Raw genomic sequence first — 15761 nt, 5'->3', positions numbered from 1 at the left:
AACCTAAAAAAATTGTCAGTACGTTTGGTTTTGAAAAGACACAAACGACGTATTTTCTTTGGTATCGTCGGTATGTTCAATTTTAAACGTAAGAAATCCTAGATAATTTTCAGCGAGACAGAAACAACGGGAGCCATTGCATTTTTGCGTCAGTAAAGTCGATATCAGTACACCGCAGAGGTATAACCCAAAATTTCCCCCTCAGAAAAATGGCTCGAAAATTAGATTCCTACATTGAACTGAATTAGGAGACATCCTTTGTATCTTACTTTTCACTAAAGGGGTTCCGCCAATTTTGCGAAAAGAAAGAACATTCCGATCGAAAAGTAGGTTACAAGTCTTGTAGCATGTTTCCGCTAAATTTAAGTATCTATTATTTGCATTAAAATTATCACTAATCCGCAGTTGAGTCTAATTGAATGCGCGCATTTTGAGCATGCAATAAGCACTTTAATAAAAATTTAATGGAAACTTTCAAACCTTTAAAGTGCTTTAAAAACATGCATCCACAAAAACTGATTTTTCCGAAAAATCCGTTCCATATCAAAGGTTTTGTATATCATGGTGGGACTGTCCGATTTTAATAGGTAGTAATCAATAGTACTACTAAGTAGTAATAAGTAGTAATAAAGTACTATAAGTAGTAATAAAGTAGAAATTGAGTACTACTAGTAGTAATAATTTGGGCTTAATTAAATAAGTAGTAATTAAGTTAGGCTAAATTGCGGATTATATGCGAAAATGAGCTACATTGCGTGCGAAAAATTGATGCATAAAAGGAGCAGATGCGTGATACAAGCCGTGCGAAAAAAGGGTTATAAAGTTTGTACTTGTATTTTGCGGTTAAGACTAGGACACTTTTGCGAACACGGGTTGCTTATTTTCCTTCCATTTTGCCGGTTTCTGCTAAAGTAGCTATTTTGCGCAATATTATTCTATTTTCAATGAGTTAACATAGTAAAAACGAACCTGAGATTCACGCATCGGGCATATCTGCCCGTGACGATTTGGGTATACCTCTGTGGTGTAAGGATGATAATTTTAAACGCAGGAGATGGTTTCTATGTTGGGCATTTGAATGCAAGAATTTATCGATATGTTTTGTTTCTTAATTTAGGCATATTCGCTCTCCAGAGTAGGAAACCGTCAATATGACAGATTCTAATCCACAAAAAAGTCATGGGAAAATGATTTACTCGTACTTACATTTTAATGATCCAACTTTTGTCATGAAAACCCGACGACTTCCTTATGTTCCCAACCAATCATACCGAAATTTTTTTTTATGTCTATAACCAAACATGCTCAATTTTAGAAACCGATTATACCGACCATTTCTCACATTTGATACTAAACTTGTCCAACGTTTCTTTCGTTTAAATACGGAACATATTAAAGATTTTTCCTACGTCGTTTTTGTTTGGTCTTGTGGACTAGGGAATTGTAACAATCATTTTTATATGAGTAAAATCATATTTTAAAGAACTTTGTGTGGCAGGAAAAAAAGAAAAAAAACCTCGGAAGAATTAAAAAAATTAATTTTTTAAGCAATCAAAATTGGGGAAAATATTGAAAAACAATTTTTGCCTATAATATTGCAGTTAATGAAAATAATTTCTTTTTATGATCATTGCAGGTTGTTTTGGCGACGTCGCCAACAAGTGTGCATTTCAATTTGGACCTCAATCAAGGGTCGCATTCCTCCGATTCCCGCATTCTTCTACTCCAGAAGCCCAACAGCCAATCAGAGAGGGGCTGATGTCAACAAATCACATCTCGACACAAACTTGACCAATGTCAATGTTTGATTCATGACAGAACTTCTTCACATGCTAAAGTTGGCGGGATTTTGGAATACTAACAGAAAATTGAAGACTCTGTAGATGTCGCAAGATCTCATCCAACTACAGTTTAGTTTATTGTCCAACTAACAAAAATATCTCAATCAAGAATTCGGAAGAGGAAACAGATGACCTTTTAGACGTCAGTGCAAACCACTCAAATGATCTCAAAAAGACTCAATGACAGTAACAAAAAGACAGTAACACGAGAGCTGCAGAATTGACGATAAAATTAGACGATAAATTAGACGATAAATTAGACGATAAATTAGACGATAATTGGGATGTATGATTTTCAGAACGAGAATGCAGAAACCTTCGCGAGCATTTGAAATAAAAAAGAAACGACGAGTCTGTGAACAAAGGTTTGTGGCTGTTTCAGGGTGAGCGAAAGCAAATGCAATGATTGATCAATTCTCGAAAACGGATAGAGTGCTTGTGGAAAGCGAAAAAGAGCGAAAAATTAGTTATAATACTCTAGATGTCTGCTGATAAAAGTTATTTTACGAAATAGTGTTATTTTAATTAAGAAAATGACTATTATTGATTAGAGACTGCGACAAGCTTTCGACCACCAATTAATTTAAGTTGTGTTTCTGAAGGTTAAAAGAATAGGGGTGAAAAACACGACACTGTTCCTGAGCTCCCCCGTCCCTGTAGACTTATATTTTAATCATTATCAATAGAACCAATTGCCATTAAGTAGAGTTTATATCAATTGCTCGGTTACATGACAAAATACCCAATGCCAAAATACCCAATGTGCCAAAATACCCAATGCCATCATACCCAATTTATTCCCTTTGATCTTATCGTTCAATAATCCGATTACAAATTAGCACTCAAATTTACAAGCATGTTTTCTCGCAATTAAGTTGCTAGTTTAATCCCATGATCGGTTGTGATAGTTTCATATCAAGTCCCACGGGCCGTTGAGGCATGGCCAAACGCACTAACTAAATATTATGCTGAATAATCGTTCTGATAGTTTCAACGTTAGAAAAAAATATTGGGTATATTTTTGGGTATTTTGTCACATTGGGTATTTTGGCATTGGGTATTTTGTCCTGACACCCAGTTGCTCTAATTCCAATTCTCCCAAATTTGCAAAATTTGAAGTGAATTTGATTGTGACACAACAAGGTTAAAGTCATGGATAAGGATATATCTGTTTCAAAGTGGTCGCATTTGACATTACAAAAAATCTCTAAAACCTATTTGGAGGCTAATTTTGAAAATAGTTCGTTGTCAATATTTTGCGTTAGGAATTCAGGAATTACCCCAAATGTTTTCAATTGTAAGGTCTTTTCATGATTAAGATTTTTATTGAGATTATAATTAAGATTATAATCACCAGTTTTGGTTAGAATAATTAATTAAAAATGGCATATTGCATATGTACTTTTCACAGTTGTACTGATAGTTAACTCAAACAAATGGGATCTCAACCGTCCAGCCCATCGAGCTGAAAATATTGTGGGCGTGAAACGAATGGGGGGGGGGGTAGGGGGATTCCTACACGCATAAAAATTGCTGTGCCAAATTTGACTTGACAGATGAAATATTTGTATATTTCATTTCTGTCCTGTTGTGCTATTATTATTTATCAATTGTAGTTATTTGTAGTTTGTAGTCAGATTTCAGCTGGTTCTGTTCTGTTCTGTGTCCGCAATTAAATATTGAGCAAATAATTTCTGTTTTCCTATTCGCAAAGATAATAATATTTGAGTAGGTTTTAATAATCGCATCCCGCTTTAATTTTATCCCTTAATCTCTGCATGCTTCTAGCCACTGGGGAAGACTGTTCAACAAAAACCTAAAACAAGTATACAAATATAATTCAAGGATCTTTGCATGCTTGTTAGGAACATTGTTCTTCCTGAAGATCTTATCAAGAGCTCCAATTAATCATCAAAACTTAATCACAATCGTACAGAGATCTTGTTTTGGTATCCCAAAGGATGTGAAGAAATTCAAAATGTTTCCAGACGTTGACAAGATAAGCTGTTTACAGACTTCGTTACAGCAGGCTAGTGATCTTTTACTGATTAAATTTTTCTGAATGACCGAATAACCCACTCATAAGTGGCAATTTGAATAAAACTAATACATAAAAATTTTGATTAAACAACTGTGCTGGGCAGCGACTTTCACTGAATCGACGTTTATGAGAGCTCGGTAGACAATTTTTCCTCGGAATATTAGGAATGGACGTCCTAGGTTAAAAGCGATAGGCTCAAATCTCCCATCCTTATAGCGCTTTATCAAAAATCATCCACTTTTAACTGAATATTCCCCGAAAAATTCATTTTCCTAAATCGATAATTTGTTATTCTTATATTTTTCAAAGCTTAGTCTCGGTCTAACATTGAAAAGTCTCGGCGACTCTTTATAACATCCATTTCACTACATTACATCAAATGCCAATTTACATGATACATCACGTCCCAAGCTGTTTCACATTAAACGGATGTTGACATTGGGGTACTGGAGATCTTGAACACACCTACTAAGTGATCATGATGGCCAAAAAATGACTTGATGTTGTTACATAAAAAGTATCCGAACTCACGAACTCACCTAATACGCACCACGCTCTTAATCGAAACCATCCCGTACACCAAACGCACATTCTTCCCCTCGTGTGCAGTATGCAGTTTAGTATACAGTTTACTGGGATGTATGTAGTCGCATTAAAATTAATAAACTGTTAACGTTTCTTTACAAAAAAAGTTTGTGCTTTTGGTATGCTTATCGGACAGCTAAATGAAGTTGCTACAATTTTAGAAGTTTCAGAGATCCGAATTAACATTGTAATTACTTTGAACAGTCTGAATATTTGTTTTTTCTTCAGGGCGTAAAATCCGAAACTTTTGATGTAAATAAGTTCTTTCAGTGATGATTTTAAAATTGAAATATGAAAAATCAGCCCGGGATATCACTTAGATTTATGTGTGAGATGTCTTTGCAGACATTTAATGCAAACTTTGTTTTTCAGGAAGAAGATCGATTCCTTTAACTGAACTTAGTTTAGAAGCAAATTACGCGTTTTGCAAATCAGACAAACCCAATAATCAAAACTTGAAAAACTTTGTAATCAACTTTTAGGCAAGCTCAATCTGGCTCAGTAATCTTCTTCTAACTGTTAGGCATCCGATTAGAGCTGACACGATCGTTTTTTTTCTCACATCATTTTTCTTGGTTTTCCGAGACTGCAGAAGACCAACATTAACTACTTTACTACAAGTTCAGGTTGATCATGATGATTATGCTCCAGCATCGAACACCCGCTTGCGTGGGTTGCAATTTCATGATAAGTCGGGAAAAACATTTTGATCTTTTTGTGATTTGAACTGACGTTAACTTTGCGATTACCTAAGATTCCATAAAAAGTTGTCTAACAAAAGAATAAATGTAGCCTGAGAAATCAACCGACCTTTTTCCGACCAAATCTTTAAAAGCATATGACTTCACGGTAAAAAGTACCAAAACCAATCTTTTATCTGTCATTTTTTTGCCTTTTCAAATTAACCTAAATAAATTTCAAAATTTTACAGGCCTCTGCTCATAGGAACATAGGAAGCAGACAATGAACTGCTCGGACTGTTTCCATACTGCTAACCAAGTTCAAAGATATGGTTTTTATTGATACCGAAGTTTTGAAAACCTGTTTTTCAAAGAGGGCACTTTATATGGGGACGCGAATGAGAAATTTGTCAAGATCAAAATTTGTCGGCTGATAAGATATGCTCTTTTAACAATTTGTTGCAAACGTCACTGGTGACGGTCATGTGTGAGATTGATTAAAAAACAAAAGCAATAACAAATAAAGGCAGAACTGAAAAAGTCCACTTTTTTATGGAACATAAAACTGAAAACAACCTCAAGGTCACAAAAAGACGAGTTTGCTTTAAAAGTTAAATAATTTTAACTGTTGCAATCGCTATTGGACTAATAATAACCATGCAATATTGCAGGTTATAAAATCATCCTTCTTGTATCTGAATCTGTCTTTCAATCGTGTAATTTGCAAAAGATAGATAACGGAGATTGTAAAATTTCATTAAGCTGCCTATAACGGGCAAACAATAGCGGACAGAGCTCACAATTCCGAAACGTTTAGTTAGGTTTGTCCTCTTCTTCATTTTATAATTCCCGTAATGTGATCTTGGGTGTTAGCACGTGTAGACGGTAAAACATTCAAACTAAAATCTGATAACTAAAAACAACAAGTCAATAGGCATCAATCGACAAGCCTAAATAATATAAACAAAAACTAACAACAACTCTAAGTGAATGCAACTCCAGACCCGCAAGCTTAAAAAAAGAAATTGCTAATGAAGTTAATCTCAACGCAGCTCTTTAAGTATAGCAATTGCCGCTACTAATAGATCTGGATTTTTATTTCAGCTAAGAACTGAACAAGGAAACACAGTCAAATAACAACGATAAGCCCGAGCTTCTCACTTGGTCAATCGGACAAACCCTTCCAAAGAATTTCAACTCCTTAACAGTGACTACAATTTAAGCCACTTTTATACTTAGCCGAACAAAGAAATTGTTTGCTCAAAACAAATCTGTCAATACGGCGCCAAAATTTCAGCTTTCTCTAATTCTATTGGTTGGTTGGTTAAATGCCAAGAATACAAACGCCATGATACCGTGGCGTGTTGAATGCCGTCACGTACTTCGAAAATGTCAGTCAAGATGTCGATCAATTCGACCTTCATTCGAATTCAGGATTTTATACACGTTACAGGCGCTTTGTTTACATAGGGAAAATTCTGGAGTGATGTCCGTTCGTAAGTTATCCAACTAAAAACCTACGGCCAGTTTGCATTGTGCATCCTTTTTAAAGAAAAAATTCAAAATGGCCGACGAACCCGTATACGATTAGTTCTGTGCCGATTATGTGTTTCTTGGTCTTTTGTTTTTGAAAACCAGTTTGGGTGGCAAGGTTCACATTCAATCTACTTAGACATTGGCGCTGGGTCCAATTGCTATCTAAAATAGGTGGCGTTCGTGAGACTACAAATCAGCAACTTGTATTTTATCTCTAAGCACCCTTTTCCCCCTTATAATTGTTAACGGTTCTCAGCCTGGTAAAGCTGTTACTAACATTCCATGTATTAAGAAATTTTAGGGCTTGTTGGCAATTCCCGTTTGACTCTGACATATCGGTTTTGCAAAGTCCGTGGGCACAAAATTTCAGACTCAACTTGTAAAAACTTTTTGATTTACCGAAGTCTGTTGCTTTGCAAAAGTTAATTTTCTTTCAATTAGAATAGATGACAGGAGTATCAACAACTTTTGCGCTATAAGAAGCTATTCGCAAACTGAAGCTCACTATTAATCAATAGGGACCGTTAGTTCAAACGAACCAATGTAAAATGCCTTTAGATTAGTTATTCGATATAAATGGTTCCTCTGCATCAATAGAATTGCTAATAAATTCCGTTCGCTCTTGTCAGGCGTCCTGGGAGCTGGCTTTTACTTAAATAGTACAGCCCTGATGATAACACTTTTTTCACGATAACTTTTCAATCATGATTTTTAAATGACTTCAGTCTTTATGATAACAAAATATATGGTAAAGATGTTTACCAGGGTCTCACCGCCTCTGCTATAGACCACTCTAAATAGTTCAATATTTAGTAGATTAACTGCTTCTTCCAAGGGGTCGACGTGTTAAGAGTATGTACTAAATCCTTTCGCTCTCAGGTTATCGTTACAAGCAATGTTCAGCTTCATCAGCTTGATAGCGTGCTTTACTGCCTATGGTTTCATTAGCTTTTGATTGATATCAACCTCCCAGCTAATATAAGTAATCAGCTGTGGAGATGTAAAACGAAGTTAGTTACCTTTCAGTAACTTACCCTCAGATTGTTTGTTGTGTCTGCGATTAAATTAGGACTCGCAATCCTTGTTTACGTTAATAGGATATTCTGCGGAACTTTTCCCTATCGCGCAAATTCTGACCCAGTACCTAATATTCCGATCTTGTGCATTTTTCCGCGCAGCATATGATGATTTGAAAAACCAATCTGTGCGTAAAAACAATTTTTATCAAGTTGTATTTTTCGGAAAAGGCTAGCAAAATTTTTTCATATTTTTTCAGCACAGATCTTAGCAGCAAAGAACTTTCTCATCATATCTTGGATTTCTCATTGCCCTGTAAGCTGTTTTAAAGCACACTCATGAAACAAGTTGAAATCAGTTTGAAAACAAATATATTTTATGCTTACAAAACTTGCTGCTGACAATGTATGTCCGAATTCGAAGAAAATTCGGAGAAAGACAAACTCTTGGATCGCTTACTTGTTCGTAGGTTGAATACATTCCTTATTATTCGGATAATTCTGAGTCGCTCAAAACAGTTCGCACGCTCCAAACGAAATCGAGAAAATTAATATGCATTCCAGCACTGTCGTGGTCGATAACACGGGTCAAAAAAATCAATAAGTTGAATTTTAAATAAAATTTGGAACTGAAAATATACAAATTTAGCTTGTATTTATAGTAGTTATCTATGCGAAAAAATACAAAGAAAATTTAGATAAGCTAAAAATATCTTACTTGATTGACATGTCAATAGATCTTATTCCCGAATCCCGGAGGTGATTTTCTATTTTCATCTACAATTCACGAGAATCATATATGGCCTAGATACAATCGAGCTCCTTAGTTGGAGGTCAGTAGATGTTAGAATCAGGTTTCTGTTGGTGGGAGAATTTACTTCTGATATATGATTAAAAGGTCAAAAAGATAATGATAGCACCAAAACAAAATCAGAACTGAGTTTAGTTTTGTGGCCATTACTTATCGACATAGCAACAAAGTTCGTCAGGTAAGTTCCTCTTTTGTTCTTTGAAGCTTTAATAAAGAAAGTTTCTAAGTTTCTTGATGTTTCTTTGAATCCATCACATCCTCCCTTTTTTTAAGCAAGTTTTCGAGTATAGAATCTCCAAATATCTCCGGTTGTTTTCTGTTCCTTGTTGATGTTCGTGAAGGCTCTGGTGATTCAGGTTGTTGGTGCTCTCCAGTTGATGTGGCTGCAGAAGCTTCATCCTGATTTGGAGGTCCCCCATTTGTGTTCTGATTGAGATATGGTCCCCTCCACTGCTGGTTCGGTTTTTAAATTGTCCTCTTCTCGTCCAGCAATTTCGTTGTCGCTCGCTAGAATCGTCCGTGTCAAGTTTTCGGGCTGTATGAAAGATTTGTTCAAACTCTTCCTGATGATGAAGGTAGCAGGAACCGTCATTGTCGTTTAATTGGCCTTGAATAGAATGGGTTGGCACAAGTCGAACTCAACCAATGGGTTGGCACCACAAGTCGAGTTCAACTGGAGTTTTGCTCCTCGTATTTGAAGTGTTGCAATGTGTCTTCAGAGCCTTTTGCAGGAATGCTCCAAATGACACCTTAAGATTGGGACTCTATGATTGAAGTGCCCGCTTCACTGTCTGAACTGCTCTTTCAGCTAGTTCATTAGCTCTTGGATGATAGACGGGTAATTCCATTTTCTCAATTTCCAGTGATTCACACAACTGTTTAAGGTTACCATTTACAAATTCAGGACCATTATTAAATAGTAAAATTTTTGGTGTTGTGAATCTTGCAAAGATTACACTAAGATATACATTAACTGTTTCTGATGTTCTATTTCCCGCGGGGAAAGCTTCTATCAAGCTAGAAACCGCGTCAACAACTACTAAGATATTGCCTTGGTCCTTAACAAAACTCCATGCCATGTGGAGACTGTTTTAAATGAACTGTTCACTTGAAAATTCTTACATTTACTAAGATAAAGTTGAACGTCTTGGTTAATGCAAGGCCATCTTGCTATCATTCTGACTGATGCCTCAGTTGCATTCTTCCCAGGATGTGTCTCATGCGGTTTTGCCAAAACCAAGTGTCGTAGTTTAGGTGGATTGAAAAGAAAAACACCACTGAAGATGATTCCATTGCGTATGGTCAGTGCATTTTTCTGTTGTTCGAATCCTTTTTCCGCTTCTGAACAATGTTTTCGATTGCCGCTCTTGATTCGTTTCCTTAAGTACTGGAAGAGTCTGTTTGTTCCAAGTTCAATTTTGATTTCTGTTTGGGTCACTAAATCACTCTGAGCGAAGTAGATGTTATTGATTGCGAAGCACACTCGATCGTTGTTGGATTCCTCGTCGTCAAAATCCATTCTGCTCAAAGTTTCGGCAATGGGGCTCTGCTTTCACGTCTGTACTTCAACTCATAACCGAGGCCCATTAGAGCTATTGCTCATTTTGTTCTCATCTATTGCTCATCTAATTGATGCTGTCTTCGGAATCTTTTTGTCTGGTGCAAGGAGATATTTGAGTGGTTTGTGGCCCGTTTATAGGATAAATCGTCTTCCATGAAGGAATTGCTTCAATCTTGTGACCACAAACACAATTGCCAGTGCTTCCCGCTCTATGCTCGAGTAGTTTTCCTCCGCTGGAGTCAACTTTCCCGTGAGATATTGCCTTTTCTCATGTTAATTAAGGGTAGCATTTTTGTTTAAAAATCAGGAATCAATCTTCCGTAAAAATTTGCAAGCCCAACAAACGATTGGTGTTGTCTGTTATTAGTTGTCGTTTTTGCATTTTTTCTTCAACATATTTGGGATCTGGTGCTATTCCCTCCATTGAAATGGAGTATCTCAAAAAACTAATGCTATCGACGGGTTTTGAGTTAGACTTTTTCTCATTAGTGGTGAAGTTTTTCTCACGTAGTCGACTCTTGACTGCAAGCATTCTCCTGTCGAACTGCTCCTTGGTAGTTCCGTAGACCAAAACATCGTCTTGAAAGGGCACAACACCTTTGATTCATTTGAGTGTTGATTAGATGCAAATCTGGCAGACTGAAATAGAGTTTTTTAATCCCTGAGGTAGTCGGCACATCTCGAACAGTCCCTGAAATGTGTTGATCGTGCATATATCTTTTGCCTTTTCGTCAGGTTCAATTTGATAGTAGGCATCTGCGAGGTCAATTCTGCCAAAGTATTAGGCCCCATGTAGGTTGTGGAAGATCGTCTCCATGTCTGGTATTGCATAGTCCTCATCCATCACCTTGGCATTGATATGCACTTTCTAGTCCACGCAAAGTCTCAGTTTTCCACTCCTCTTTCTCTGCCACAGCACTGGAGATGCATTTGTGACTCCTCCTGGCTGTACTGGTTCAAGGATGCCATATCTGACAATCCGTTCCAGCTTCTCTGTGACCTTGTCCTGAAGAGGTAGAGGTATTTTTATGGCTTTGCAGAACATTGGCTGTGATCCTGGTATCAGCTTCACATGAGTTTTGTAACGCTTTACAGCAGGTAGGTGCCCAGTTGTGATGTTGTTCACAATGTGCTTAGGTAGAAGGTGTCGACCAAGTAATCCAAATTCTTAGTCAGATTGCACAACTGCTGGTGTTGTTTTTGTGCGAGCCTGCTTTCGTACAAGTAAGGGATCCCAGAAGCGTTAATTGATGACCATCATAAGCTTCGAGATGTCTTATCTTACCATTAAACTGTGGTTTACCAAGCTCAGTCCTTGTTTTTGATGATATCACTGCGCCATCTGCATCTGTGTCTACCTGCATTTTTACTTTGCAATTAAGTATTTACATATATATTACTATGTCGCAGCCATGCTAAAGATTTGTTCTTTAGTGTAAAATATTCCCATCTCCGATGCAGGAGATGCTTGCTCTGAAGAAATGTTTTCTTCTTCACAAAAGTTATTCTGCTTATTGTACTTACCTGATTTTGGCCGGGGGTTGCTTCTACAAATTTTTGAGATGTGTCCCACCTTTTCACAGGTGTGGAATTTTTTACTTAGCGCTGGACAGGGTCTACTAAAATATGGCTTACCTCCACACCTAGTGCATATGTTGTTGCTTTTATTAGCTGTAAATTTCACATATGCTTTTCGAAAGGTCTTTTTGAAGTTGAACCCAACTTCTTCTTTCAGCAAAAAGCTTTTTACCTGATGAAGAACTTGCAAAAGCCATTGCTTGACTTCTGAACTGTAAACTATCCGTCAGTAATCGACATTTTTGATAATCGAGATAAACTTTATTTTTACCAACTCCTCTTCAGGGATGGCCGCTGTTTTGAGCTTTTCGAAGTAACAATAGCGTGCTTCTTCTCTAAGACGTGCTAGGAAGTTGTCGTCGGAGTCACCTACACTTTGTATTGCCGACAAAAATTTAGCCTCTCTGCCGTTACTACTCTCTTTTCAGGAGAAATATAATTTTGAGTCGCCAACCTGATGTCTTTATGCGGAGTGTCTAATAAATTCCTAGGACTAATTAAGCTCCTAAGTTTATTAATTGAATCTTGTCCGTACATACTAAGAAAGAGATTGGCTACTTGTAGGTACTGTACAGTACCATCGGTGTTGATCTTGTCCTCTTTCTTCTCTGCGCGACATTTCGCCACAAAGGACATAATCCACGCAGTTGCTGATTCTGCATTCTGTAGATCCAAAATTTTTCTGTCTGTAGATGGTCTGGACACCATTGTCGTGGTCGATAACACGTGTCAAAAGAATTCAATAAGTTGAATTTTATAAAATTGGGACTGAAAATATACGAAATTAGCGCGTATTTATAGTAATTATCTGTGCGAAAATATACCGAGAAAACTTAGATTAGCTAAAAATATTTTACTTGAGTGACATATGAATAGAACTTAGTTCCGAATCCCGGAGGTGATTTTCTATTTTCATCAACATTTCATGAGAATCATATATGGCCTAGATACAATCGAGTTCATTAGTTGGAGTTCGGTAGATGTTAGAATCAGGTTTCTGCTGGCGGGTATTTACTTCTGACATATGATTGATAGGTCAAAAAGATAATGATAGCACCAAAACAACCCTCCAGCGTACGTAGTGATTTAATAGCTGACAATAGCAACACATCTCAATTGGTTTAAACTTGGGTTAAAAAAATTTGGATTATCTTAGCTTTTTGTAGGCAGATTTCCAGGTTTGTTCTTTCGATGCCTTTTGGCATAATCTGGAAGAATGCATAATTTTCTACAATTTTTCTTATTACACGATTTGCTTAGAAGATTTTGCTTGGGCTTGGCAAATTCTCTCAGGAACATGGAGCTTGTGTCTTGGCCCTGATACCAGTGGGAGTAATTTTGATACATGCTGAGATTAGATTAGATTTATTTTCTGATCCAAATTTGCCCAGCCGTAGCAAGATATGAGCGAAGATGTCAAGGAAAGTATCAAAACTTGGTAAGAAAGCAATAGAAAATTCTTCGGTACTTTCATGACAAACAACCTGAAGTCCTCGAAAGTTCGCACATAGCCTTAAAGTTTAAAAAATATTCAAAGTTCTTCAACCGGTGCAAACGGAATTCGCGGTTTTGTTGCTCTGATGTCAAATAGCGGAAACATGATACATCTAAGCAGCTCTCAATTTTTGGCGAATGAATTTACCAGCAGCAATGTCATTTGTTAAGTCCTGATATGCCTAATTTCAACTGTAACGACAAAAACAGGCCAATGTTCGGCAGACATGACAGATGTCAACACCGTTTCGTTTTCACACTAGAATACATTTCTATGGGAGAAACCGTTTCAGCATTTTAAAGTTTGCGAACCTTCATTTCCAATATTTGTGGAGTTGGATTTTGAATTTAAGAAAAGGAAAACCAAATTTATTGTCAGTTCTTATATTTTTCATCTTGATTAAAATTTGTTGAATTAAAAATTAATTGTGAGTAATGGCAAAGCACAGTCATTCTTAGTTTTACACAAAGCACTCAATAAAGTAACATCCGTAATATTAATTTATGTTAAATGCTGGCATCAAAATAGTCCAATTCTTAGTCCAGTTGTTACAGAGTCAACTCTTCTTAATCGTTTTCGTGATGTGCGGATTCCGGCCCAACATCTGAGTTCCGCGCCTCACACTCTTCGTCTAGAGATTCCGAAGGAGTGTATGATGATACTGAACCAGACGGATCTCGCATCTGGGATCCATCAACGTCCAGGTCTCTCTCAGCAGTTGTTCCTCCCAGCCATTGCGCCATCGTGTTATGCGAGATGTCTTTCAGTGCTTTTGCCAAATAGTCCAAATTCTCCTTAGTTACAGAAATCCAGTTGTCGCTCACATCTTTGATCGTTTTCGCATCCAGAAAGCTCTTTTGGATTCCTTCAAGCAAAGATTCTCCGTGTTGCAATCTTAGGAACAGAGCCTCATTCAGGTATGGTTTAGCGTTTTCCATCGTTTGTTGATATCCAATTCGTAGTTTCTTGGTCAGATTCCGGCTCACAACAAGGGTCTTGCGGTTCAGATCCGTTTTACTGGGTTCGGCTTCAGTTGTCATCTCGGCTTCAGTCTTATCGTCCTCCTGAGAGTCCTCAAAGTCGTCCTCCATCAGATCGCTGAAGAAATCTCTCACCTTGTCAGCTCCTGTAGCGGATTCCAGAGTTTTCACATACTGGATCAAGTCTACCGCATGTCGAAGCGAGTCCAGAGTTTCCTGACTACGTTTTCGAAGTGACGTCACGTTTTCCATCGCCTTTTCCAGTGCTCGTTGCTGTAACTTCGATCCTACGTTGTATGCTCGCTTTACAGTTTGTTGCAACGTAACTTCGTCCTCGGGAGTCTTTGGAGTTTCATCTTCAGTAGACTTTTTGTCTTTCTCGGGTTCATCAGAAGCTGCATCGTCCGAGGTTCCGTTCGGCGTCCAACGTTCTGCAACTCCTAAGACGGGTTTAAGAGCATAATTAACAGCCTGTCCGACGTACGATTGGTTGATAGTAGTAACTGTCGCATCCTTCGCTTGTTGATAGATCTCTCCCGGTTGTTTGCTAATCACTGGAGCCTTTTCTTCGAGTTCATTAAGTTTTCCAGCGGCGTATTTGTCCGCCTGATGAAGGGTCGGCTCAAATCTGTTCAGTACTGGCAGCGAAGCTTGGTATAGAGGAGTTGCGACAGCCCCGGCCGCTTTCTCGGCACAGTTGGCAGTGAATTGAGTCCAGCTATTGTAGTCTTTGGTTGCGGCGTAGTATCTGGCTGCCGCATCGTATGTTGCCATCACAGTCGGGTTCGAGGCTACCTTTTTGGGCAAAACCCATTCCACATTTTCGCCAGAAGGCTGCTCTTCTTGAGCGGGTGCTACAATTGTTTCTTCGACCATTTTTGCGTTTCTGATTTTGAGGACGGGAAATTAAGTTTGCACAGATTAGTCGAAGTTTTCACTGTTGTGGTTAATATATATTGAAAGATAACCAATGTATCGATTATTAACAATTGCTTGCTTGAATATTGCAAATTGACTGACTGAATGTGAGCTTGCTTGTTCGTTATAATGAACAAATGAGATGGCATAAAATGAGCGATCAATTTGTGTCAATATCGAACTGTCAAAAGACAAACAGAAACCTGTCTTGTGGCATGCACTTATTTGTTCTAGAAGATTCTCGGCCAGTTCAAAGTGCGGCCATATATTGAGTTATGAATCTCGAATATGAAACATAGAAACATACCATTAATTATACTCCACGTCATAAGGGACCCCTAATGCTAATGACATTTAAGTTAGCAAATATCAGATATTGAACTGGTCCGCAATAAACTATGTAGACTTTGCCCTGATAGAGTTGAACAGAAACATGTATTAACAAATGAATGCCTGAAAATAAAAATTATTGGACACTCAAACACTTAGAGCTTTGAACTTGAAAAGACAGAAGCCCGAATGAAGTGCCGCGTTAAAAGCTCAAGTACAGACAATGACGATACAAGAACGACGTTTCTTCGGGAGAAATAGTCAATATCACCGCGGTTTTGTGATTTCAGTTACTTTCGTCGTTTCTTAATTTTGAATATGAAAAAACAAGTTTTTGAAATTTTCTTGCAAGAAATCTGTGTGGTTTTTGTTAGTCAGTGCAAAATTTT

The 15761-nt window shown here is 37.5% G+C and overlaps 2 protein-coding genes across 2 annotated transcripts in view; one reads left to right on the top strand and one right to left on the bottom strand.

Moving 5' to 3' along the window:
• Positions 1 to 2442, top strand: part of LOC142343840 (uncharacterized) — a 42329-nt gene extending 39887 nt beyond the window's left edge. The window contains exon 7 of the mRNA XM_075395204.1: positions 1637 to 2442. Within this exon, the coding sequence (XP_075251319.1) occupies positions 1637 to 1808 (172 nt within the window). The 3' untranslated portion in view covers positions 1809 to 2442. The remainder of the gene's footprint in view (positions 1 to 1636) is intronic.
• Positions 2443 to 13549: 11107 nt separating this feature from the next.
• Positions 13550 to 15203, bottom strand: LOC142344362 (perilipin-2-like). Its single transcript, XM_075395949.1, has one exon. It carries the CDS (start codon positions 14998 to 15000, stop codon positions 13711 to 13713), a length of 1290 nt encoding a protein of 429 aa, XP_075252064.1. The 5' UTR covers positions 15001 to 15203; the 3' UTR covers positions 13550 to 13710.
• Between the last annotated feature and the right edge of the window lie 558 nt (positions 15204 to 15761).

Source organism: Convolutriloba macropyga, chromosome 8 (genome assembly GCF_964194025.1).
Source record: "Convolutriloba macropyga chromosome 8, txConMacr16.3, whole genome shotgun sequence".
In the NCBI taxonomy this organism is placed as follows: Eukaryota; Metazoa; Xenacoelomorpha; order Acoela; family Convolutidae; genus Convolutriloba; species Convolutriloba macropyga.
The sequence above is the reverse complement of the archived record's forward strand: the minus strand, read 5'-3'. Positions and strand labels throughout refer to the sequence as shown.